At 42.9% G+C, this 24,660-nt stretch overlaps 1 protein-coding gene across 2 annotated transcripts in view; it reads left to right on the top strand.

Moving 5' to 3' along the window:
• LOC311296946 (alpha-2-macroglobulin-like) overlaps window positions 1–23,469 on the top strand; it is a 37,146-nt gene extending 13,677 nt beyond the window's left edge. Inside the window, exons 8-34 of one of the 2 annotated variants that reach the window (XM_084418960.1) lie at window positions 101–212; window positions 326–446; window positions 556–665; window positions 758–928; window positions 1,021–1,254; window positions 1,353–1,562; window positions 1,650–1,799; window positions 2,014–2,139; window positions 5,017–5,110; window positions 18,221–18,356; window positions 18,565–18,790; window positions 18,861–18,987; window positions 19,065–19,186; window positions 19,276–19,327; window positions 19,813–19,896; window positions 19,984–20,160; window positions 20,306–20,381; window positions 20,558–20,714; window positions 20,947–21,021; window positions 21,103–21,265; window positions 21,366–21,559; window positions 21,643–21,855; window positions 21,945–22,063; window positions 22,373–22,454; window positions 22,537–22,617; window positions 22,719–22,824; window positions 22,937–23,469. In XM_084418960.1, coding sequence (XP_084275086.1) covers window positions 101–212; window positions 326–446; window positions 556–665; window positions 758–928; window positions 1,021–1,254; window positions 1,353–1,562; window positions 1,650–1,799; window positions 2,014–2,139; window positions 5,017–5,110; window positions 18,221–18,356; window positions 18,565–18,790; window positions 18,861–18,987; window positions 19,065–19,186; window positions 19,276–19,327; window positions 19,813–19,896; window positions 19,984–20,160; window positions 20,306–20,381; window positions 20,558–20,714; window positions 20,947–21,021; window positions 21,103–21,265; window positions 21,366–21,559; window positions 21,643–21,855; window positions 21,945–22,063; window positions 22,373–22,454; window positions 22,537–22,617; window positions 22,719–22,824; window positions 22,937–22,977 — 3,559 coding nt within the window. In that variant the 3' untranslated portion in view covers window positions 22,978–23,469. Of the gene's footprint in view, window positions 1–100; window positions 213–325; window positions 447–555; window positions 666–757; window positions 929–1,020; window positions 1,255–1,352; window positions 1,563–1,649; window positions 1,800–2,013; window positions 2,140–5,016; window positions 5,111–18,220; window positions 18,357–18,564; window positions 18,791–18,860; window positions 18,988–19,064; window positions 19,187–19,275; window positions 19,328–19,809; window positions 19,897–19,983; window positions 20,161–20,305; window positions 20,382–20,557; window positions 20,715–20,946; window positions 21,022–21,102; window positions 21,266–21,365; window positions 21,560–21,642; window positions 21,856–21,944; window positions 22,064–22,372; window positions 22,455–22,536; window positions 22,618–22,718; window positions 22,825–22,936 lie in introns of both variants that reach the window. The other variant, XM_084418959.1, reaches the window with a different exon arrangement.
• Window positions 23,470–24,660: the final 1,191 nt, after the last annotated feature.

The following is a 24,660-nucleotide window of genomic DNA, read 5'->3' as shown; positions in this document are numbered from 1 at the left end:
TTACTTTGGGGTCAGTTATTGACTGTAATCCCCATCGTAATATATTAGTTGCTGAACTCAACCCTGGGTTCTAGATAATTAGCTTGTACCTTTTTCACAGATACACTTATGGACAGCCTGTACCTGGTACATCATGGGTAAAAGTGTGCCGTAATAATTTGTCCTATCAGAGCCTTTACACCACTCCAGTGTGTTTAGAGGAAACCATTGAGGTATGTGAGTTGAAACACAATACAAGCAATGGCACATTATCTTACCTCCTCTAATCCAATTAAACTACTCTACAGTCAACATGCTGTCTTTTTTGTTAATTCCTTATAATTAGATAAAAAAGACAGGCTGTGCCATCCATACCTTAGAAATATCAGTCTTTTTCAACGCCACACTAAAGGATAGGCTGGAGAATTCTCTTCGTGTTGAGGCAATGGTTACAGAAGAAGGAACAGGTGAGCTGCGGGATTTGGTCAGATCCTGTTACCTACATTTCAAATTTTTTATGTTTTACTTTAATTTTATTTTAAAGAATATTTATTTTGGTGTTTTTACTGTTTACAGAGATCACCATGACAAAATCTGAATCTGTAACTCTCATTTATGAAATTGGTAAAGCCACATTTACTGAGCTGCCCAAAACATATGAACATGGATCAATTATAGAAGGAAAAGTAAATCTAAAATCAGTTTGTCTAAGTTTAACACCATTGATATGTACATAATTATTAATTTATTTATGCCTTCAAAATCTTATTTTCAACAGATCAAACTCTCAAATTTCAAAGGTGCACCAATTCAAAACAAAGAGGTTTATCTTATGGAGGGTTACCTCTGGTCCCCAAAACTGCTCCTAAATCTCACTACAGACAGCGATGGACTGGCCAGCTTCTCTTTTAATACATCCAGTCATCCTGAAAGTGATATTAATCTGATTGTAAGAGAGTTTTTTTGTTGTTTTTTTTAGTTTTCTTTTGTGTTCCCTGAAGAGTTCAGTTGCATGAGTTATTTCTGATTCTTTGTTATCAGGCAAGTGTCTCTCAAAAGCCCCGTTATTATGGCCACAACAAGCCTTACATCTCTGTGGGTATACAACCAGTCCAGCTCTTCCAGCCTGCCACTCCATACACCCCAACACTAAGTGAATTGATTATAGAGAATACTGAGCAACCATTAAAGTGTGACTCTGAGTTTACAGCCACCATCAAGTATTATTTTATTGGAGAGACTGTTGAAGACTTCAAAACGGATATTGTCTATATGGTGAGAACATGTGCAGTATTTATTTTATTACAGAGATGTTTTTGTTTAACAGTATTATTTGGCTGCACTAGTCAGTTTGTTATATCTGTCTGTTTCAGGTCTTGTCCAGAGGAGTGATCGTTCATCATGGATATGAGAAGATTGAAGTGAAGTCTTCTAATGGAGCAAGTGGCACAATGTCGTTCAAACTGTCTGTTGGTTCAGATCTGGCTCCTGTACTGCAGATTCTGGCATACTGTGTTCTGCCCAGTGAAAATGTTGTTGCGAGTAGCAAAAATTTCGACATTGAAAAGTGTTTCAAAAACAAGGTATGTATTCTAGCTTTAGAAATGAGCCTCTTTAAACTGTATTGCTGACTCAATTCTAAAATAAATCCTATTCACTGTATTTCACAGGTGTCTCTGCAGTTTTCTCCTGCTAAAGCGGTTCCTGGTGAGAAAAACACTCTCCAGCTCTCAGCTCAGCCTGGTTCACTGTGTGGCCTCAGTGCTGTAGATCAGAGCGTCCTGATCCTGAAGTCAGGAAAACGTCTGGATGCTGACAAGGTGTAGATGCTTTAAGATTCAGTATTGATTAACTGCATCTTCATACTGGGAATCTACAGTGTGAATCTAGTGATAACATACATTAGATATTACTGCTATGATCCATCAGTGTTTGAGCTGACATCCCAATATAAGGAGATTTAACATTAATCTTCATTCTTTTCTCACCAAAATAGAATTAAAGTTTTGTTGTGTGAACTTGGTCCCGTCACAGGTATTCAACTTGCTGCCAGTGCAGTCGGGGTCATATTATCCTTATACTGTTGAAGATGAGCGGGAGTGTCTGCATGTGAGACCCCGTCGAGCTGTGCCGACAGACAACGTCTATGAATCCTTAAAGGTAACAGGTGGATTATATGTGTGGCAGTTTACTAGATAATGATTGGCAGAGTATATACTGTATATGTGCAAGTAGGGTTGCAAAGGGGCGGAAAATTTTCGGTAAATTTCCGGAAAGTTTCCGGTAAATTTCCATGGGAAGTTAGGCTGGGGAATTTTGGAAATATTCATTACCACGGCAACCGCTTGCGCGTCCACTCTGAAAGTAACTGTACACATAAGAGACGGATAGATACTTTATTTAAGGTTATTTCTATTCGTTAGAATATTGATATATGAACTTGTTGTCAAGTAAGCCCCGTTGCGAGCAAGAGCAAAGGCTCTCTAAACTTTCAGTGTGCTGCACTGCTCTAGTTGACTTCTGCACCTTCCCCCCCGAAAATATCACGTTAATTTTGAAAACATAATTCCTTTTGTGGATCCTCTTGGTCTTTCTTCATGTTTCTTTGACAAATATCAGTGTCTCAGTCTCACGTACGCTGCACGTGAGTTAGCCACGCCTACTTATTTACATGTTGCGGTATACACGGAATAAAAAAATCTGTTACGGTTGACATTTTCTTCCACGGTAACTAGGGATGCACCGATGTGAAAATTGTGGCCGATACCGATAACCGATATTAATATTGCTGTTATGGCCGATACCGATATTTACCGATGTCGATATCTCTGTATAGAAAACAAATTTTAATGATTATCAAATAAAGAGCTATTTTCCAAAACACTTTTTTTTTTTTACTTTATATTTACTTATTGCATTTCATATAATGTGTGCTGGTCAACTTGTCTAAAATTAAGAAACCCTTAGAAAAAAAACAAAAAAAAAAAACAGGAACATTGTGTACAATTAAGATAGTCATAGGCTACTTAATTTATTATTCCAATATCCAAATATGATACTAAATACCACAGGGAAAAGGGCTTCTATTTGTGACGTGCTGTCTTTGCATTTGAACACTGCACATTTTAAACAGGACAGGCATTAGCTGAATAAATGTTACCAATACAAACATATTTATAGAAAACAGTTGACAATGAATAGACAGGAGTCCAATAATAGCATAACGAATCACTTATTCTAAAAATAATAACAAGTAGGCTATAAGACGAATCCGACATATGGGCTGTGTTAACAGTAAAATGTCCGTCATTTAACGAATTTTAAAAACATGGATGGATAATAAAAATGCTTTCTGACATTTTGATAGAAAAAAAACAAGCAAGAACAAAATTTAAACTTAGCCCGTCAATTTTTCATTTTACAATTATCTTCTCTCTCTGTGTGCGCGCGTCCATGTTTGTGAGGGAGAGCTCGCGCAGCACTGATACAACGGTAGCCTACTTTTTAATCCATAAGTAACGAACGCGCTAGTTTTCATACAAAATAAATATGTAACATAATTAGGTAGGCTACTTTAGTTATTAACACAATAACGTAACACATGAAGGCTACGTTTCTCAACACTGAGAATGAATAAATAAACGCCTGTTTCTCCACTCGCGCTTATCAGTAATCCACAAATCACACGTGCTGTCACTTTTGAGAAAAATCAAATTCGAACGGGTATCAAATATCAAGCAATATATTCAAATATCTACGAGTCAAAAAACGATCAATCAAAAATGTGTCATGAAGAGGGAAAAAACATAAGTCGCACTGGACTGCGTTAACAATGTTACTGACGGGACAGTTATCTGTTATGCACGTCTGAAAGCGGCACTAAAAGACTGCTTTAAAACTTTCACAGAGACCTCAAACAGAAAGCACAAAGCCCGTCTTTAAATTTAATTTCGTTTTGTATTAATTGTATCTTAATTTTGATCAATGTTTCATCAAAAATAAATAAGAAGTAAATATTAGAAAATATTTAATCAGGACATGGAGGCGACGGCGCGTGAACTGAAGCGCGTCTCAAATGAACCGAAACCTACCTGCCTCACAGACCTGAGACATATATAGAAAGCTTGAAACATCTATTTTTAAACAGAACAATTCAAAACGAAAGAAAACAGACTGTTCTCTGCTTATGTCATCTGTATGAAATGTGTATTTCTCTCAGGCGTGTTCACTACTGCTAAGATCGCGAGTCCTCAACTTCATCTTCAACTTCACGTCAAATATCGGCCTGTTCACATCGGCCCTATTTTGACATCGGAACGATACCGATGTGTAAAAAAATGACCATATCGGCCGATATTATATCGGCGGTCGATATATCGTGCACCCCTAACGGTAACAATATATACCGTCATACCGCCCAGCCCTACTTATGTGGTAAATAGTTATGATAGCTTATTTAGCATCTAACTTATCAGCTTACTATCTACTAGATGAATACATTTGTATGTGATATTTGCAATTTAAACATTTAATAAATATATTTCCCCATAATATCATCAAAACTTACTTCACTTTGTTTAGTGAAAAGGCTCAAATGTGTGCCTTCAATAGTCTTGTGCTTTGGGCTTCTGTACATGTGATGGAGGCGTGCACGGTGCCAGTAGGGGGTGTGGTCACAATAGCCATGCAGTAAGCAGTGTGCCATGTGCATGTGATTGAGGAATGGCATGGATATTCAAGTGTATTTGAATGGCATCTGTTTGTTTTAGTCAAGATTATGCTAAAATATACTTTCCTCAACTATATTTAAGTTCCCTATGAAGAGCCAACCTTCAAATTTGAAAATTCCCAGTTTATTCCCGTTTATTCCCATAAATTCCTGTTAATTCCCTTAAATTCCCATTAATTCCCATGGAAAGTTTCCATCTTTGAAAATTCCCAGAATTTTGCAACCCTATGTGCAAGTAATTATACTTGATTATACTGACAATTAAAAGTAATTTGTATTTTCATGACTTTTATTGTGGTTTTTGACAGAGAGTGGGATTGAAGATGGCAACAAATTTGGTTGTGCGAGTCCCTCAGTGTCTGTCATACAGAGGCTTGATGTATCACCGACACCGTGGTATAGGTACATGCACAGTTATTACAATCCAAGCTGTTATGTTTTAATATGGAGGTGCATGTTGTGAAATATATAAAAATATATATATATGTTAAATTTGTGAAATTGTGGAACTCTTACAATTCGTACAATTACACAATTATAGTGATGTAGTAGAAATTATTGATACAAAAACTTAACTATATAAATTTTGCAAAATTAAATGAACACATTAACTTTGGCAGCCCTAAAATACTAAAACTAAAATAAAAATGAAATAAATTGAAACTAGAAAACATCTCAGGTTACGCATGTAACCATGGTTCCCTGAGAAGACGATGCGTCACCTGAGTCGCTATGGGGATTGCCTCCGGCCATGACAGTTGTCTGAAGCAGTGTTTCCAACACCTGTGCCACTAGTGTCAGGTGTGCCGTGGAAAATGATCAAATTCCAAAAATAAAGAAATTATGTTTGCGTAAGCACAGCGTTTTATTTACTCAAGAAACACTGTCCATAAAGGCTAAAAAAAAAGTATTTGAAGAGCGGTGAATAGTAGTCTTTGCTGTCTAGTCTAGAAGCAAATATATTGTTTTAAATATAGTGTAGCAAGTCTAAAGACTGTTTATGTTCAATATGATCTAGATGCATGTATTTTCTTTCATGTGTTATGTGTTCTGGTTGTATGGGGCTTTAAGGAATGGGCTGTTCTTCTAAAGAACGAGCCTGCGCAGTTAAGCAGGGGTTAGAGAAAGGGGAGTTCGAGAAGTTTGTGGTTCGCTGGACTGTGTGAGGCAAGAGCATCGGCTACACAGGTGCTCACGTTAATAAAAGAGCATTAAAACTGTTAAGTGAGTCTATCATTTTCTCAGATCGCTACAATATTGTGCATAGCGCTTCATCTTTTGTATCATGAGATTTTGATCGTGAGAGTTCAACAACAAGAAAACTGAGCGCCCATATTAAACTTTATCTCCTGTTCGTTGATGAAAACGTAATGTGATACAGACAAACTATATCTGTCATTCGCTGGTCAAAAACCTTGTAACTCAATTTAAGCTTGATTTTCATAAAATGTTAATATTATAATGACACTTGCACGTGTCTGACCATCCAATCCAATTCAATCCAACTTTATTTGTAAAGCACATTTAAAACAACCAAGGTTGACCAAAGTTCTGGACATTGACATGATTTCGGACAGATTATAAACACATGAGTAACAAAAAACAAACATTTAAAACAAGGGACAAACTAGAAGATAAAAATGCAGAATACAACTCTCAAGCAGGTTTAAAGGCCAATGAATAAAAATGAGTTTTAAGTCGTGATTTAAAAATGTGAAGGCTGGGGGCCAATCTGACACACAAAGGCAAGTACTTCCACAGCCTTGGGGCCACGACTGAAAATGCTCGATCTCCCCTATTTTTGAGCCGCATTCTAGGGACAAAAAAGAGTAGCTGGTCAGCAGACCTTAATGACCTCAGAGGAGCGTGCCTCTTCAGTAGTTCAGAGATATAAGCTGGGGCTTGACCATAAAGAGATTTAAAAACAAACAACAGAATTTTCAAACGTATTCTAAAGCAAACCGGTAGCCAATGAAGCAGGCATGAAAACAGGTCAGGGGTAAAAAAGGTGAGAAGGATGCGGCAGCAAAAAATCCAATCCAATCAACTTTATTTATACACTCACCTAAAGGATTATTAGGGGAAAGGAATGGGAAAGAAAGGTGATTTAAGCAATTTTGAACGTGGCATGGTTGTTGGTGCCAGACGGGCCGGTCTGAGTATTTCACAATCTGCTCAGTTACTGGGATTTTCACGCACAACCATTTCTAGGGTTTACAAAGAATGGTGTGAAAAGGGAAAAACATCCAGTATGCGGCAGTCCTGTGGGTGAAAATGCCTTGTTGATGCTAGAGGTCAGAGGAGAATGGGCAGACTGATTCAAGCTGATAGAAGTGCAACTTTGACTGAAATAACCACTCGTTACATCCGAGGAATGCAGCAAAGCATTTGTGAAGCCACAACACGCACAACCTTGAGGCTGATGGGCTACAACAGCAGAAGACCCCACCGGGTACCACTAATCTCCACTACAAATAGGAAAAAGAGGCTACAATTTGTACGAGCTCACCAAAATTGGACACTTGAAGACTGGAAAAATGTTGCCTGGTCTGATGAGTCTCGATTTCTGTTGAGACATTCAGATGGTAGAGTCAGAATTTGGCGTAAACAGAATGAGAACATGGATCCATCATGCCTTGTTACCACTGTGCAGGCTGGTGGTGGTGGTGTAATGGTGTGGGGGATGTTTTCTTGGCACACTTTAGGCCCCTTAGTGCCAATTGGGCATCGTTTAAATGCCACGGCCTACCTGAGCATTGTTTCTGACCATGTCCATCCCTTTATGACCACCATGTACCCATCCTCTGATGGCTACTTCCAGCAGGATAATGCACCATGTCACAAAGCTCGAATCATTTCAAATTGGTTTCTTGAACATGACAATGAGTTCACTGTACTAAAATGGACCCCACAGTCACCAGATCTCAACCCAATAGAGCATCTTTGGGATGTGGTGGAACGGGAGCTTCGTGCCCTGGATGTGCATCCCACAAATCTCCATCAACTGCGAGATGCTATCCTATCAATATGGGCCAACATTTCTAAAGAATGCTTTCAGCACCTTGTTGAATCAATGCCATGTAGAATTAAGGCAGTTCTGAAGGCGAAAGGGGGGTCAAACACAGAATTAGTATGGTGTTCCTAATAATCCTTTAGGTGAGTGTATATATACACATACACCTATATATATACATATATAGATATATATACATATAAAATTCAAAACTCTTTTAGTTACAGTGTCTGTCTACATTACTACTACTACATAATAGTTATAATATTAATCCCATGATAGTAATAGCCATTGTAAATCAAATGCACTGAAAAATAAAGGAAACTTTCATAATTAGTTTTGTACTAATTTCTATACTTGAAAGAGTATATTTCTATAGAGCTGGTAAGTCCCGGCCATCCGTAAAACCCCAAGTGGACCTCTAGGTTGAAAAATCGTCAATGCAAGTGAATGTGAGAAAATAATTATTTTCTGATCCCGTTTGAATTGTGCCATGAATGTGAACATGTTGTCTGTGAATTTTTTATATAATTTTTCATGTTACGAGTTTGACAGTATATTGTATGATTCTTTGGCTAGCAGTTGTGGAAAAGACATAACGAGAAAGACTACATGTCGCCTATGTGACGTCACCCCATAACACATTTTCCCTCCACTTGTCAAATCACGGTGCTAATGCTGCGATAATCTATGGAGACAGATCGAGATGCCTGTGTGTTTTGTACCCAAATGTCACCATTCAAACCAAATGGGCTGTTCTTTCATCAGATTCCCGTCTGATGTAAAAACTAGGAAGCGAAGAGTTGTAATCCACAAAGTGCTCTCACACAAAGTCTAACCGTATCAAACTTCTACACGCTAAATTGAAGCATTCTTCACATGAAAAATTATATAAAAAATTCACAGACAACATATGTTCACATTCATGGCAAAATGCAAACGGGACCAGAAAATAATTATTTTCTCACATTCACTTGCATTGACGATTTTTCAACCTAGAGGTCCAGTGGGGTTAGCGGAAGGGGCGGGACTTACCAGCTCTATACTTCACATTAAAGATGTGATTGGGCTAGCCCAGTGTCAATCAAGAAAAGAACCAATGGGCCACTGATCTACGTGTTTCATGGGGTGTCAGAAAAAAAACTAACGCTGACTTTTTTTTGACCAATGCATTACACACTAATTACGCACTAACCCAGCGCCGCCAATTAAGCAAAACAAAACGAATGGGCCGCCGATGTACGAGTTTTATGGGCCATTAAGACAAAAAAACCCCAAAAAGTATGAGATGTATCGGCCCAAAAAGCACGTCGGTCCACCGGGAATCTCCTGGTAGTCCCGATGGCATTAGCCTACATGCCTGGACCTCACACTAAACAAAATCCTACCTGTAGCCTTTCACCATCCACTTATTTAGCTGCTGTCGCATCAATTGACATGCCATCTCCTTTCCCCTCTTTCTTTTTCTATTTTTAGCCCCCGACAGCTTTTTTGCGTTATCCATCTTTTTCAACGACAACTCACTACTCGTTCCTGCTCGCTCAGCGCTCACGGCGCCCGCGCCCGCTCGCGATATTATCTCGCCCTCTTCTATGTCAAATTAATGACATTGGCAACATCGCTGTCTGTATCTGACAGGACAGTTAACATTGTAAGCTAACTTACCTCAGGCTTGCTTTCTGACGTGCGGTTCTTTGTTCGGCAGTGTGTCCAGTTGTCAGACTCGCGGTGTAAAAGACTTTGAAATCAATTCTGCCCTACTCTGACTCGGATTGGCTGTCAGGTTTCGGCATTAGGAATGATGATTGTTTTTTTAAAGCTGCGAAGATTATGGTAACTATAGAGATATAGCCGGTAAATGCTGGCCATTGCTGAACACTTACAGGGTGGCTTTGAGAGTTGTTGGCTTTGAATGTCTAATTTAAAGTGGTTTTAGAGAATGAAAACGTAATCGGTTACCTAACGTAACCTCTGTTCTCTCTAGAAGAGGGAACGAGTATTGCGTAAGTTGCTTACGCTAGGGGTAAAGTCATCTTTTCTTGAGATATGAAGCCAAAAAATTATCCTTAATTTTTATAATCTTGTCAACGCAGTGCAGCAGCAGGCAGACCTAGAGCAGGCTATGTAGCGTGCTCATTGGCTGCCCTGCGGCAACTGCAGCAGCCTACCACTGAGCCTGGCGTGACGTCACGCCCAATGGGGGCGCTTGGCGCCCTCACGCGTCACGGCCCGCCAGAAGGGGCGTGGTTACGCGTATAAAAGGAAGGCTCGGAGGCTGGTTCACTGATTTTCGTCAATGAAGCAAATGAGCTCGTGGCGCGAGCACGGCGGGTTACGCAATACTCGTTCCCTCTTCTAGAGAGAACAGAGGTTACGTTAGGTAACCGATTACGTTCTCTTACGAGAGGTTCTCTCGTATTGCGTAAGTTGCTTACGCTACGGGAACACCCTTGTCAACGCCGTTCACGCCAAGCATCCACTGAATGAGTCCCAGGGAAAGCTGGGTGCCCAAGGGGCACTGCAGGTTTTTAGATGCATAAGCAGCCGCAATAGCGTCCACTATCCATCTGGACAGACTGTGTTTCGAGGCGGCGAGACCCTTGGTGCGCCCACCAAACGAAACGAAAAGCTGCTCCGAGCACCTGACAGCAGCGGAGCGCGTGATGTAATTTCTCAGTGCTCTGACAGGACAGAGGAGGTTATTATCGACCTCGCTGCCGGATGCCGGCAAAGCTGAGAGAGAAATGAGTGGCGAAATGAGAGGGAGTGCCCATCACTTTGGGGACATAACCGTGCCTCGGTTTGAGAATAACTTTCGAGTCATTAGGTCCGAACTCGAGGCACGCGACGTTAACTGACAACGCGTGTAGGTCACCCACACATTTGACTGATGACAGAGCTATCAGAAAAACAGTTTTGAGCGTGAGATATTTGAAATCCACAGTTTCTATCGGTTCAAAGGGATGCGCTTTCAAGGCCTCTAGGACCAGGGAAAGATCCCAAATGGGAACCGACGGGGGCCGTGGGGGATTCATCCTCCTGGCTCCTCTCAGGAAGCGGATGATGAACTCGTTCCTTCCTAATGCGCGGCCATGCGCCGAGTCGGCAAACGCTGAAATGGCCGCAACATACACTTTGAGCGTGGAGTGGGACCTGCCCATGTCCAACAGCTCTTGAAGGAAGCAAAGCACCCGCGAGACCCCACACGTATGTGGGTCCAAATCTTTGGCGGTGCACCACTTATCGAACATATCAGACCATTTCGACGCGTAGAGCCGTCTCGTAGAGGGAGCTCTAGACTGTGTGATCGTGTTCACAACCTCTTTTGGCAGGTCAACGGGTATTCGTTGATTATCCATGCATGCAGAGACCAGCGCTCTGGATGAGGATGCCAGATCGAGCCGCGGGCTTGAGAGAGAAGGTCTCTCCTCACCGGAATCAGCCATGGGGCTGTGTCTGCCAGCTGCATTAACTCCGGGAACCACGTTTGATTCTCCCAGTGCGGGGCTATGAGGAGCACAGAGTGGCGCGCTTCCCTGATTCTCCCGATGACCTGTGGCAACAGTGAGACCGGGGGGAAAGCGTACAGCGGGCCGCTGGGCCAGCGCGTCCTCGTTCTTTGAAAAGAACCTTGGGCAGTGAGCATTGTCTTTTGACGCAAAAAGGTCGACTTTCGCTTTGCCGAAAAGGCGCCACAATAACTGGACTGTCTGGGGATGCAAAGACCATTCCCCCGGGGGAACATTGTCTCTGGACAGTCTGTCTGGACCATCGTTCAGGTGACCGGACACATGCGCGGCTCTCAGCGAGCGCAGTGAGTGCTGAGCCCAAACGAGGAGGCGTTCCACCAGGGCGCAGAGAATTTTGGATCTGACACCGCCCTGACGGTTCACGTAGGACACCACTGACGTATTGTCCGTGCGGACTAGTACATGGTGATCCCGCAGGTATGGGAGGAAGTGCTTCAGTGCATTCTCGACCGCCAGCATCTCTAGACAGTTTATGTGAAGGTGATTCTCCTGGTCTGACCAGAGGCCATAGACCGGTCTGCCCTCGAAAAGAGCCCCCCATCCTAGGTTGGAGGCATCTGTCGAGACAACTTTTCGGTGCGAGACAACTCCCATTGTCACCCCCGTGTGGTACCATTCGGCCGCCAGCCAGGGCTGCAGGGCTGAAACACAGCCCTGATTCACACTGATTCGCAAGCCGCCGGCAGTCCAGGCTCGGTGAGGCACTCGCGCTTTTAGCCTGCGTTGTAGCGGGTGCATGCGCAGTAAGCCCAGCTGGAGCACAGCTGCAGCTGAGGCCATATGGCCCAACATTCTCTGAAATGTTCTCAGCGGGACCCGGCTGCCTGTGTGGAAAGACGCGTCGAGATGTCGAATGCGGCGCGCGCGCTTCGTTGACAATCTGGCCATCATAGCCACCGAGTCCAGTTCTATTCCCAGAAAGGAAATTGACTGACTGGGTAGTAAAGAGCTCTTGGTCCAGTTGACCGAGAGACCCAGGCTTTCCAGATGGCTGAGGAGCGCTGTTCTGTGAGACATGAGCTCTGTCTCTGACTGCGCCAGTATCAGCCAGTCGTCCAGATAGTTCAATATCCGCATCCCCTGTCTTCACAGGGGAGCGAGAGCCGCGTCCATGCACTTCGTGAATGTACGGGGTGCTAAAGACAGGCCGAACGGCAGGACGGTGTATTGACGGTGTATTTTCCTCCCTGCGGTTGCTAGGAGGACTTTGCGGGCTCGGGCTTCAGCGCTATCTTGGGCCGGGGTCCCCGAGGGGGAGGCGGTCTGTGACGGCTGGTCGAGTGCGATCTAGGGCGGCCGCCCTGTCGTTGCTTCGAAGACGGAGGCTTCGAAGAGCGCTGTGACGAGCTGCGTGCAGGAGGCTGATTCTGAGAGTGGCCTGCAGCTGAGCTCGAGCGGCGGGGCAGGAAGAGATTCATAGCCTGCGACGCCTTCTGTACCTCAGAAAAACGATCCACAATTCCGCTTACCGTTGGGCTGAAGAGACCGGTGGGGGAGAGCGGGGCGTTGAGGAACACGGCGCGCTCAGATTCGCTCATATCCGCGAGCGTCAGCCAAAGATGTCTTTCGGTGATGGTGAGCAAAGCCATGGATCTCCCGATGGCTTGTGCCGCGGACTTTGTAGCGCGAAGCGAGAGATCCGTTGCGCTGCGCAGGTCCGTCAGGACAGCGTGATCCAGGCCTTTCTCGTCCATTTCGCGGAGGAGATCGGCTTGAAGGATCTGGAGAACAGCCATCGAGTGCAGGGCGGAAGCAGCCTGGCCGGCGGCAGCGAAGGCACGGCCGACGAGAGCTGATGTGGTCCTGCAGGCTTTGGAAGGCAGGGCAGACTTTGAGCGCCATCTAGCGGATGGCGGGCAAAGGTGCGTTGCGACAGCCTCTTCTACCGGGGGGATTTGAGTATATCCCTTCTCGACGGCCCCGTCTACTTGAGAGAGGGTCGAGGAGACCGGAGAGCGGAGTCTAGCGGAGAAGGGGGCGCTCCAAGACTTCAAGAGCTCGGTGTGAAGCTCAGGCAGGAATGGTGCTGACCTAGAGGCAGGCGCTTGGCGGCGGCTAGGCAGAAAACACCCGTCGAGTCGGTTGGGCGCGGGCGCCTTCGGTGGGGACCACTCGAGGCCCAGTTGGTCGACCGTCTTAGTGAGGAGGCGGAGAAGCTCCGCGTCGACATTGGCGCGGGACCTGCTAGACGAAGTGTCGAAGCGGTGCCGTGTCGAAGAGGAGGCGGAGCGGTGAGATCCAGACCACTCTTCGCTGTCCGAGGCTAGAAGAGAGCAGCTGTCGCCGATAACAGCCTCGTCTGCTTCATCCCCTGAGGCGACGGCAGTGCGGGCGAGAGCCGGCAGCTGCGCGTCGGAGAAGGGGGGCGGAGAAGGAGAGAGCGAGGCTCGCGGGAAGGGATCTGGCGAGCACTCAGCTGCTGCATCGGGCTCCGGTGGCCTCTGGTAGCGGCGCTTCTTCTTGCGTGGCCCGGTGGAGGCAGGCGGAGAGACAGCGGGAGCGTTGAACGAGGCGAGTCGAGCCCGCAGGGTCGACACCGACAGTTCTTCGCAGAATTTGCAGCCCCCCGAAGAGAGAGCGAGGGCTGCGTGGTCTCGTCCCAGGCAGAGAGCGCAGATCACGTGGCGGTCCCTGTCGCTGAGCAGGGCTCTGCACGAGCCGCAGGAAATGCGAGGCATTTTGAATCAAACGCCTCGCGCTCTTTTAGAATAGTGTGTCGCGGCGGCGAGCACACAGTGAAGCACAGTAGTAAAAGGATACTATCGCCGAATAGCGAAGCAGGCACGGATGGCTGAAGGCGGCGAAGACGACCGGCTTCCTCAGACTCTATCCTCGGCTTGCTGGTCGCTTGATTCGACGGCGGCTTCTCTCAGAGTCCAGCGATGCAGAGAGCTTCGCTGAAGAGACGAAAATCAGTGAACCAGCCTCCGAGCCTTCCTTTTATACGCTTAACCACGCCACTTCTGGCGGGCTGTGACTCCTTTAGCAGGTCGCCAGGCTCAGTGGTAGGCTGCTGCAGTTGCCGCAGGGCAGCCAATGAGCACGCTACATAGCCTGCTCTAGGTCTGCCTGCTGCTGCACTGCGTTGACAAGATTATAAAAATTAAGGATAATTTTTTGGCTTCATATCTCGAGAAAAGATGACTTTACCCGTAGCGTAAGCAACTTATGCAATACGAGAGAACCTCTCGTAAGAGAACAAAGTGTGCAATATCAATACAGAAGTTGATTGCTTTGAAATTTAAAAAAAAGTAAACATTTCTAAAACAAAGCTTTGTATTGTAATCACACTTAGTCGTGTGTGCTAAACTATAAAAGAATAAACAACGCATCATGGTTTACATTTTAACTTTAACTTTTATTGTTTTCACAAAAACATTTCTAGCAGTTCTTGTGCAGAAAAACAAGCATGTCTGCTTTTTCTGGGAGGATCCTTGATCTCTCCAGGCTGATCATTGGTTACTTACATCTAGCATTAATGTTTTGATATAATTTATAAGCTAACCTACCATTGTTTGTGGAGCGCAGGCTGTCAAATATAGTGCACTCCTGGTATTTAATTTGAGCATTTTTGTTGTGCTCCCCCCTGAGATGCTGACACGCATTTAAATGATGACAGTTATATGAAACATGCGTCCGAGGTTTTGCATTCCCAAACGTACATTATCGGAAACCTAAACAAACAGCACATGAGGAGACTGAGTATGTGTGGAGCAGCGTTTACTATGAACAGAGCGAGTTACTTTTAACAATCTGCACGCATGTAAATAATTAAAGCGTCGTGCTTCTCTGTAAAAAACAAAACAAAAAAAACAGTGCATATATTTTTGGCGCATATCACAGCCTTTACGATTTCATGATAGCACTCTGCTATTTTATGATTGTAAATTGTTTTAACCCCTTCCCCATCACCCCCAATTTTGGCAAGTGCTGCATACATGAAATGCCCAAAATAAAAAGGTTACTGCTCATAAGTAATTCTGAATAGAAACATAACACACATACATTTAGAAAGCCAACACTTGAGAGTTTATAGTTCAAGACTCAAAATTAACCAGACTGTTATTAATATTGAGATATATAAGCTCAAACATATTTTGAACTAAAATAATCTGGGATCACCAGTGATTGCGTAGCCTTAGAAAACGGTGTAATAATGCGGTTCATGGATTCGATCTAAACAGGCTATGAAAATGTGAACTTGGAATATAAATCTGACGGCACGCACTTATCACACTGTTGGATTGACTTTGTTTACTTCTGTTGGCGGTAAAGAAGATCAAAACAGACTAGCGCGCGAGCCGACAGCATCACCACCACTACCACCTCTCTCTCTCTCTCTCTCTCTCTCATCAGAGATGACGTTTCACGGCTAAATCAAATAAACAATCGGAGGAGAGCCCTTTTAGCCAATCAGAGGCGAAAAAGGCGGTACCTTCTCCTACCATCCTGGGGAAAAAAATATCGCACGGCTTTATGCACAGCTGCACTACTTCCTGAACTTCAGCCAGCTCTTTGTTTCCTGTCTGCCATTATTGGACAAACTGATTAATCCAGGTGTGCCTGACCTCAGTAACAATAATCAGACACACCTGGATTAATCAGTTTGTCCAATAATGGCAGACAGGAAACAAAGAGCTGGCTGAAGTTCAGGAAGTAGTTCAGCTGTGCATAAAGCCCAAATCCAGTCGCATACTGTGACGTCCTGCCGCGACGCGGGAATGGACGGAACGGAACAAATTAGGAATCGTTAGTGGAATCGTTAACGTGTGGACGTGTACGATTCCGATGGATCGGAACGTTTGGAACCGGTTCCAAACCGGAACTTGGAACCGATTCCCAAGCCTACCTACATATAAAGCATTACAATAATCCAGGCGAGTTGTGATAAAAGCATGTATAACCCTCTCAAAATCAGTGAAAGATAAAAATGGTTTCAGTTTGGTAAGTAGCCTGAGTTGAAAGAAACTAGCTTTTAGCTATACAAGACCATAGCTATATAAAACCACAATACCAACTTCGACAACAGTATTTAATTAACATATGTCAATTTGTTGTTTTAACATCACTAACAATATCATACTTATTGTGTTCCTACCGGACTTAAGCTTTCGCATTAAAAGTGAGTACTACTTTTAATATAGCCTAATATATAGATTTATATGCCATTTGAAGCAATGCATGTTTGTGCAATTTTGTTAGATTTTTATATAGTGGTGTGTCGTGGGATTTTTTTACTTATCACAATTGTGCCGTGTCCCAAAAAAAAAGTTTGGGAAACACTGGTCTGATGCATGAGTCTAAACACGACAATGAACTTGACATTGGCAGGTGGCTGCCTATGACGTCACCACTGGTGCAACTGTGAGTATAAAAGATCACCTGTGAAATATGTCATCCACTTCTTGTCTGAAGGAGATGTGTACAGGAATACTGGAAGCATGGCAAGGGGACTCAGCGTCTCGTTCCCTATTCTCAGGGAACCATGGTTATATGCGTAACCTGAGACGGTGCCTTTCGAAAGGGAACTCGTGCGGTGTCGCTATGGGAACGGTATACCCACACTGCCATGCTGTAGAGATGAGAGCTCTATTGGCTGAGCTAAGTCAAAGGACTCAAAGGAGTCCTCATCCCTATGGTGCACACCAGCATCGTGATCATAGACCGGAGCTTCTCAAGAACAGAGGCCTCAACAGCTCCTGACCTCAGTCATAGGATGGAAGGGGACGAAGGAGGCACATATTATTTAGCCTCGGGGCCTCTAGAATGTTCAGAGCGTGAGAGAGGCGGTGCTTGGTCTCACCTCCAGTCCTCAGACTGGGGCGGGCCAGCCCCCTTCCTGAAAGCCGCAGAGCGCGCCTCCTGAAACTTCCTGACCACTGTCTCAACGGATGAGCCAAAGAGCTCGGTACACGGAGAGCCAAATCTTTGGTACTGCGCAGCACCTTCACCACCTCAGGGGGGAGCCCTCCTTTAGCAGGTCAGCCTGGTAGGCTTGCAGCACAGCCATCGTGTGCAAAGCCGCCCCAGCCTGACCCACTGCTGCATATGCTCTGCCATTCAGCCGTGATGTAACGTGGCAGAAACAGCGCCTTCAATGTGGATGCCTCACCTACCGAGAGATAGCTGGCCAGTGTCTCTTCAAATGGAGGCATCGACGCATAACCACATTCCTGCATTCCTTCCACTTCAACATAGTTTGCCTGTGAACGATGGATGCGAGCAGAACAAATGAGAGATATTCATACCTTCCTCAAACGCATTGGCAACTCACAAATTGCTCGTCCATCTGTGAGCACCACAGTCTCAGTCTCCTACTCTCCTCAGCTGCAGCAGGTCCCGTCCCAATTCCCTCGAGAAAAGGGACAAACGAGAGCGAAGCTTCCTCATGGGAAAGCATTGGCAATACACGCAAACAGCCCCCTCAAGGACTGAGCTTGCATGCTCCTCGCCCATGCACAGAACACATACAGTTACACGTGTGTCATCAGATGTTAGGAAAAGCTGATATGGAGGAACACACTTCTTGAAACTCATGGTGCTAGTGCAAGCCATAGTTTTGGCTTTCTATTTAGACACACACTCAAACAGACGGTCTCCTGAAGACAAGAAAGAGGATGACGTATTTCACAGATGCCCTTTTATACTCATGGTCTCATCTTTGGTGACGTCATAGGCGGCCACCTGCAAAAGTCAAGTTAATTGTCGAGTTTAGACTCATGCTTCAGACACCTGTCATGCCGGAGGCATTCCCCATAGCCACCCCTAGGGGACGCAGCACGAGTTCCCTTTCGAAAGGGAACTCTGACAACACTAAAATAAATCTGTATATGAAAATAAAATAATGTGTATGAAAGTGATGATCTGCTTTCTGTTTGCTGTTCACTTATGACTCTATAGAGATTTGGTTATTTTGCTTTTCACATATACATATCACTCAAAACTTCAAAATATCACCTTTTTTTCCAGTGATGTATGATAGTGCTCCAAGGAGAGGGATGTATGCAAAAGCGGGTGAATTTGGTGCAAATGACAGACATTCTCCAGCAGTGACGATTCGGACCTTTTTTCCAGAAACATGGATCTGGGAACTTGCTGAAGTGGGGTATGTGAAGCGTAATCAGTACATTTAACATCATATTTATCTTATTACTTATCTTTAATACATCATCTCCCCTCACACCCACAGGACAGAAAATACCTTGCTTGCTTTGCAGATTTTGAATCCAGTTATTGTATCATCTGTGTGCTGAATATTGTTATTTAATACAGGGTCAGAATCAAATATGCCTATTGTTGTAATTCCTCCGCAGGGACTCTGGATCAGCTCAGGTTCCTGTCACGGTTCCTGACACCATCACCTCTTGGGAGACGGAGGTCTTCTGTCTGTCCTCTGAAGGTCTGGGTCTCGCTCCTCCTGCTCAGCTGACAGTTTTCCAGCCCTTCTTCCTGGAGCTCTCTCTGCCTTACTCCATCATCCGTGGGGAGATCTTTGAGCTGAAGGCCACTGTCTTCAGCTATCTGTCCAAGTGCATCATGGTGAGATTTCAGACTCAGTCTAATCAAATCATATCAAATATGCCTCTAATCATGTGTGGTTGATTGACAGGTTAAAGTGACTCCAGCTCCGTCTTCAGACTACACTCTCAAAGCCTCCTCTGATGATCAGTATTCATCCTGTCTATGTGCTAATGGAAGAAAAACCTTTAAATGGATCCTCACTCCTTCTGTTCTTGGTGAGTTTTCCAGTCTGAATCATTGTTTCTCTGTGTTTGTGTCTGTTGTATCTTCACGTACATGTCTTGTGTTGTAGGAGTCTTGAATATTACTGTCAGTGCAGAGGCAGAGGTGTCCCAGACTGTGTGTGACAATGAGATTGTGAGCATCCCAGAGAGAGGACGCATTGACACGGTCACACGAACTCTGCTTGTACAGGTCAGCGCACGTCAAATGTCTCTTAGATATCATTTACCCTTGATCCTAATGCTGCTTATGTCAGTATGATGTATGATTTTATGCTGCAGGCGGAAGGAACTGAAAAGACAGACACTCAAAGCTGGTTATTGTGTCCAAAGGGTTAGTCTGCAAATATTTCATTTTCATTCATATTTTGGTGTATAAGCACCAATAATGCTGGAACCCTTTTGCTTTTGTTCAGTTTTTTTCGGGGATCAAGCAGTGAAGCTTTTTCAATTGACTGTTGCTCAAAGAATTTTGACTCGTCAATATGTTTCACATATACAGTCTGTAAAGACTAATTGGCTCTTTATCTTATAAAGACAAACTCTAACTTCATGAAAATTAGTACACATTGCATAGCGGACATTTTTAGGACACACCAAATTTGAGGACCAACAGAGGGAGCTAAAATATACAGTAACCAAAATATTCTCATATGTCTCTGACATTGTAATTGAGAAAGCTGAAATTTGTCAGCCTTTCATGACAAATGTAGTTTAGTAGTTCAGTTTTGAAATTGTGGCTATTTTCTTCCCTTTTCCAAAGTGCTATTATTATTATTATTGGGACTTCACAGATGGTCTGTCTGTTTCATACAGTAGGTGACAGTCTCTCAGAGGAAGTGGGTCTGACTCTCCCTAAAGATGTGATAGAGGGATCAGCCAGATCCTCTGTTTCAGTCATTGGTAACATTTACAAATACAAGCATATATGAGGAGATTGGGTTTTGAACTTATAACATTTAGTGAGTTTTATTTGTGTATGGTTTATAGGAGACATATTGGGTCGTGCACTGAGGAATCTTCACGGATTATTACGGATGCCGTACGGCTGTGGAGAGCAAAACATGGCCGTTCTTTCTCCCAATATTTACATTCTGCAGTATCTGGAGAACACAGAGCAGCTCACCTCAGCCATCCGAGAGAGAGCCACAGGCTTCCTGAAGAGCGGTGAGAGACATAAATCATGTCAAGAAAATACCAAATTATGCATTTTTCAACACACCTGAAAGTCATTCAGTAAAGTTGAATAATCAGACACATTGAATCAACCCAAACAAACCATTGAAGTGTTAACCATTATCACACTAAACAGGATACCAGAGACAAATGAACTACAAGCATTTTGATGGATCATACAGCACATTTGGTTATGGTGATGGAAATACATGGTAAATATATTTTCACTATTACTTTTGTTAAACATAAATAATATCAAGCTAATCTACAATAATAAACCCCCCAAAAAACGCACAGAATGTGTCTCTTAGTTCAAACTATTCGTTTTGATATTTATGATGGATGAAACACCTGATGGCATTTTTTATTATATCTTCCACACCACCAGGTTGACTGCTTTTGTGCTGAGGTCTTTTGGCAGAGCACAGAAATACATATTTATTGATCCAGAAATTATTCAGAGTGCAAAGAATTGGTTAATAAGTAGACGGGATTCAGACGGCTGTTTTATCCAGCAGGGAAGACTGTTCAACAACAGAATGAAGGTCTGTCAACTTCTGTCTATCTATATCTCTCTATCTCTCTTTCTATCTAGAACACAATAGCAGACACCTAGAAATGGTCTAGTTACTATCTAGAAAACCTGGAATCTTAGACCTGTAAAAGTTTAAGCTTTTTAAAAACATTTAGACGTTCTCAAGCCAACATCAAAGTTTGTCTAGATAAACTTTCCTTTAATAGTTTGAGTGCTGCTTTATTTATCCTCATATATTCCAGGGTGGAGTGAATGATAATGTGACCATGACTGCCTACATTACTGCATCATTGCTTGAACTGGAAACTCCAGTCACAGTAAGTTCATCTTCAGGAAACACAGTATAAACTAATAGAAAAATGACACTCACAGTGTCTGTTTCTCTGTTTTTGTCACAGGATCCTGTCGTCAGTAAAGGTTTGTCATGCTTGAGGTCCGTCATTGAGGATGTCAAAAACATTTACACCACTGCTCTGCTCACCTACACTTTCAGTCTGACTAATGACACGGACACTCGACAGCAGCTTTTCAAGAAACTGGAGGATGTTGCTATTTCAGACGGTAAGAGGTTTGTTTCTGATGATTTCTGTTGTCTTTTATGACTGTACTATTGTTTTTTTGTCATGCTCATTGAGTTACGCGTGTGTCTTTTGTCCTCAAGGGTCTCATCTCCACTGGTCTCAGTCTGCATCTGCTGATGACTCTGATTCTCTGGCAGTGGAGATCAGCTCATATGTGCTGCTAGCTGTTCTCTCTGCAGATTCAGTCACTACAGCTGATCTGGGCTATGCTAACAGGATTGTCAGCTGGCTTGTGAAGCAGCAGAATGCCTATGGAGGATTCTCCTCCACACAGGTTACTCAAACTACTCCAATCAAACACATTATTAGCGGTGTGAATGAGTAAAAGTGACATTACTGAACACATTTATTTCCCAGGACACAGTGGTGGCTCTTCAGGCTCTGTCTTTGTACGCCACCAAAGTGTTCAGCTCTGACGGCTCCAGCACAGTGACTGTACAGTCAGCAGGAGACACTCACCTCTTCGATGTCAATCAGGACAACAAGTTACTGTACCAGGAGAAGCAGCTGCAGACCGTTCCAGCCAAATACAGCATTGAAGTGAAGGGCTCAACCTGTGTGTCTGTGCAGGTCTGTAGTGCGTTCAGCTTCATTTACTCACTCTCTCTTTCTCTCTTGGCATTGTGGTTATTCTGCTGTGTTTGTGTTGACTCTCTCAGATGGCTCAGTTCTACAACATTCCCACTCCTACTGAAGCTAAAACATTGAGCATTGACGCTAAGATTGAGGGAGATTGCAAAACATTGGGACAAAATTTCATTTTGAACTTCACTGTCAAGTAAGAAAATCTGTATTCAGTTACAAATCAAAAGACTTGAACATGATTATGACTTAAGATTTACTAACAAATAAATCTTTACTGAATATCATAAAAACAAAAGCAAAATAAATTGAAATGGCATATCTCAGTATTTAAAACTGCAACACTTACTTGAGAAACAAGAAAACATTTTTTTTATTATTGACACATTATGAGTGATGAAAACTTAGCCCGAGTCTTGTTAATTATACTGGCTTTTGTTCTCGCTTATTTATAAATTTATATGAGGCATTTAAGAACCAAACCTTTTCATTTGCTCTTTTCCAGATACGATGGTCTACAGGAAAGGACTAACATGGTCATTGTGGATATTAAACTCTTATCTGGATTCACAGCTGATACATCAATGGTGTGTTTGAGTGATTCATCACAGAATGTGTAAAGTTTCTAGAGTTCACTATTTAGAAATTAACCATCACTTTTCCCCACAGCTTGGTTCTTCCGGATCATACGTACCACTTGTGGAACGGGTCGATTCTAAAGATGATCATGTCATTGTGTATTTGAAGGAGGTGAGAAAACAGCAACATTCATATTATTTTAAATTATTAGGTTGATCCATAAACCTTTTATCCATAATGTCCATGACTAATGTGTTTGTTTCCTCCTGCAGATCCCACAACATATTCCAATGAATTACCAGATACAAATGAAACAGATTCTTCCAGTGAAGAATCTCAAGCCAGCTGTGGTCAAAGTGTACGATTACTATCAAAAAAGTAAGATTTAAAATGCCAGCGTTGAATGTTTTGATCATGTGATGCACATTGTTTATTCAGATTTACAGGTTTTCATTGTTGTATGAATGTGAACATCTTTCTTTTCCTTCAGGTGATCAGTCAGAGGCCGAGTACTCCTTTCACTGTGAATGAAGCTGCTGAAGTGAATCACCTCATAGTTCAGCTCGGATAAAGATGTTTGAACACTCTAATGCATAATATTATAATGTTTATTCTTTATCCTGTGCAAAATTATTTCCAATATCATCCCAAATTAGAACAATCCCCCAAAAATCTGATTTTGGACACGTCTCTTGAGAACATGACTGTTCAATTCACAATTCATATGGTTAATAAAAGTGATGAAAACAAGTTATAGTCAGCTGGTTGAATTGTTGAATGTGTAGTAGCTACATGCTATGGCAACATTTCAGAATCAGACAAGATGTTTTATGATGATATCTTGTGAATTAGTTTTTATCTCAACGCTGCTTTATCTTGTCATCACACACTGTAAGAGGGCTATTTAAGTCCATTGTAGGTCCTCATGCTGTAGAATATTTAATTTGTCCTTCATTTTTAACTGAACAGCAAACAACCAAAATATGAAAAGATATCAATAACAAATCACCTTACCTAAAGTCATTGAGAGGTCGGAAACTTCACTCATCCCATCACAGCCAGGTACTCAGGAAAAGACAGACTATTATTTTTTTAAACCAGAAGAACTCACAATAACATGACCAAACAGTTGCCGGCAAGAAAGAATCAATTTAATCTAAAGGAATAATTGAAAAGAATATAATTGTTTTGTGTCAACTACGCCACCTAGGGACTTACACCCCAGGAATTTACTCACTCACTATTTGATGAAATCCGATGGCTCAGGAGGAGGGGCTCCATTGACAGCGATTTAATTAACACTTTGAAGGCCCAGAAAGGAAGGAAAGACATTAAAATAGTCCATGTGACTATGGTTCAACTTTAATGTTATGAAGCGATGAGAATACTTTTTGTGCACCAAAAAAAAATAAAAAAAATAACGACTTTATCCAACAATTTCTTCTCTTCTTGAAATTTAATTATAAAAGTGCCACTTCACGTGGAGGAGTGGCATTTTGCACATATATGAGCGGGTCGAAGAACTTCAAAATGAGTTTTAATGAGATTTCATTAAATCATGAGATTTTTATTCATTTAGCCTAATACATACTAATACTCCCAGTTGGTCTGGGAACGCCCCGTCACGTGATGTGAATTTAGCCCGTGGGGGAAAACATTGCCTTGGCGCTAATTGAAATACACGGGACAATCATGCCGAAGAGTTGCTGTGTCGTTTTCTGTACCGCCAATAAACAAACAAATTATGAACTGAAGTTCTACATAGTGATGGCAAAATGAGGCTTCCTGAACCACTGAGACCTCGCAGCCCATTGCTTCACCCAAAGGTTCATTACTCGAAGCTTCATTCAGCATTGCTCACTAGTGACACCTAGCTACTGTGCAAAGAAATAGCAGTAAAATTAATTCATTCTGAACCAGTGTCGTCCCGATAAATAAACATGTTTATTTTCTTCTCACTGTTAATGTCTGTAACCTTTAAAAAAAGACCTGAGCAGACATTTGTCCATTGCCTGGGTATAATATAAAATATGTATCTTTCTCTGTCTGAATTTACTTGTGCAGAGACAACTGTCACACACACACAGTTAATTAATTATTCATAAATTGTTTGGATAGTGACAATATGATGAACAACAAAAGTGACACTGTGTTGAGTGCAGTGCTTATGGTGGAGGGACTCGAGGGAGTGTAGTAAAGTAAACTGCAACAGAA

This window comes from Rutilus rutilus (assembly GCF_951802725.1).
Source record: "Rutilus rutilus genome assembly, chromosome: 9".
Taxonomy (NCBI): domain Eukaryota; kingdom Metazoa; phylum Chordata; class Actinopteri; order Cypriniformes; family Leuciscidae; genus Rutilus; species Rutilus rutilus.
Note: the sequence above shows the minus strand (reverse complement) of the source record. Positions and strands in the feature narration are given on the sequence as shown.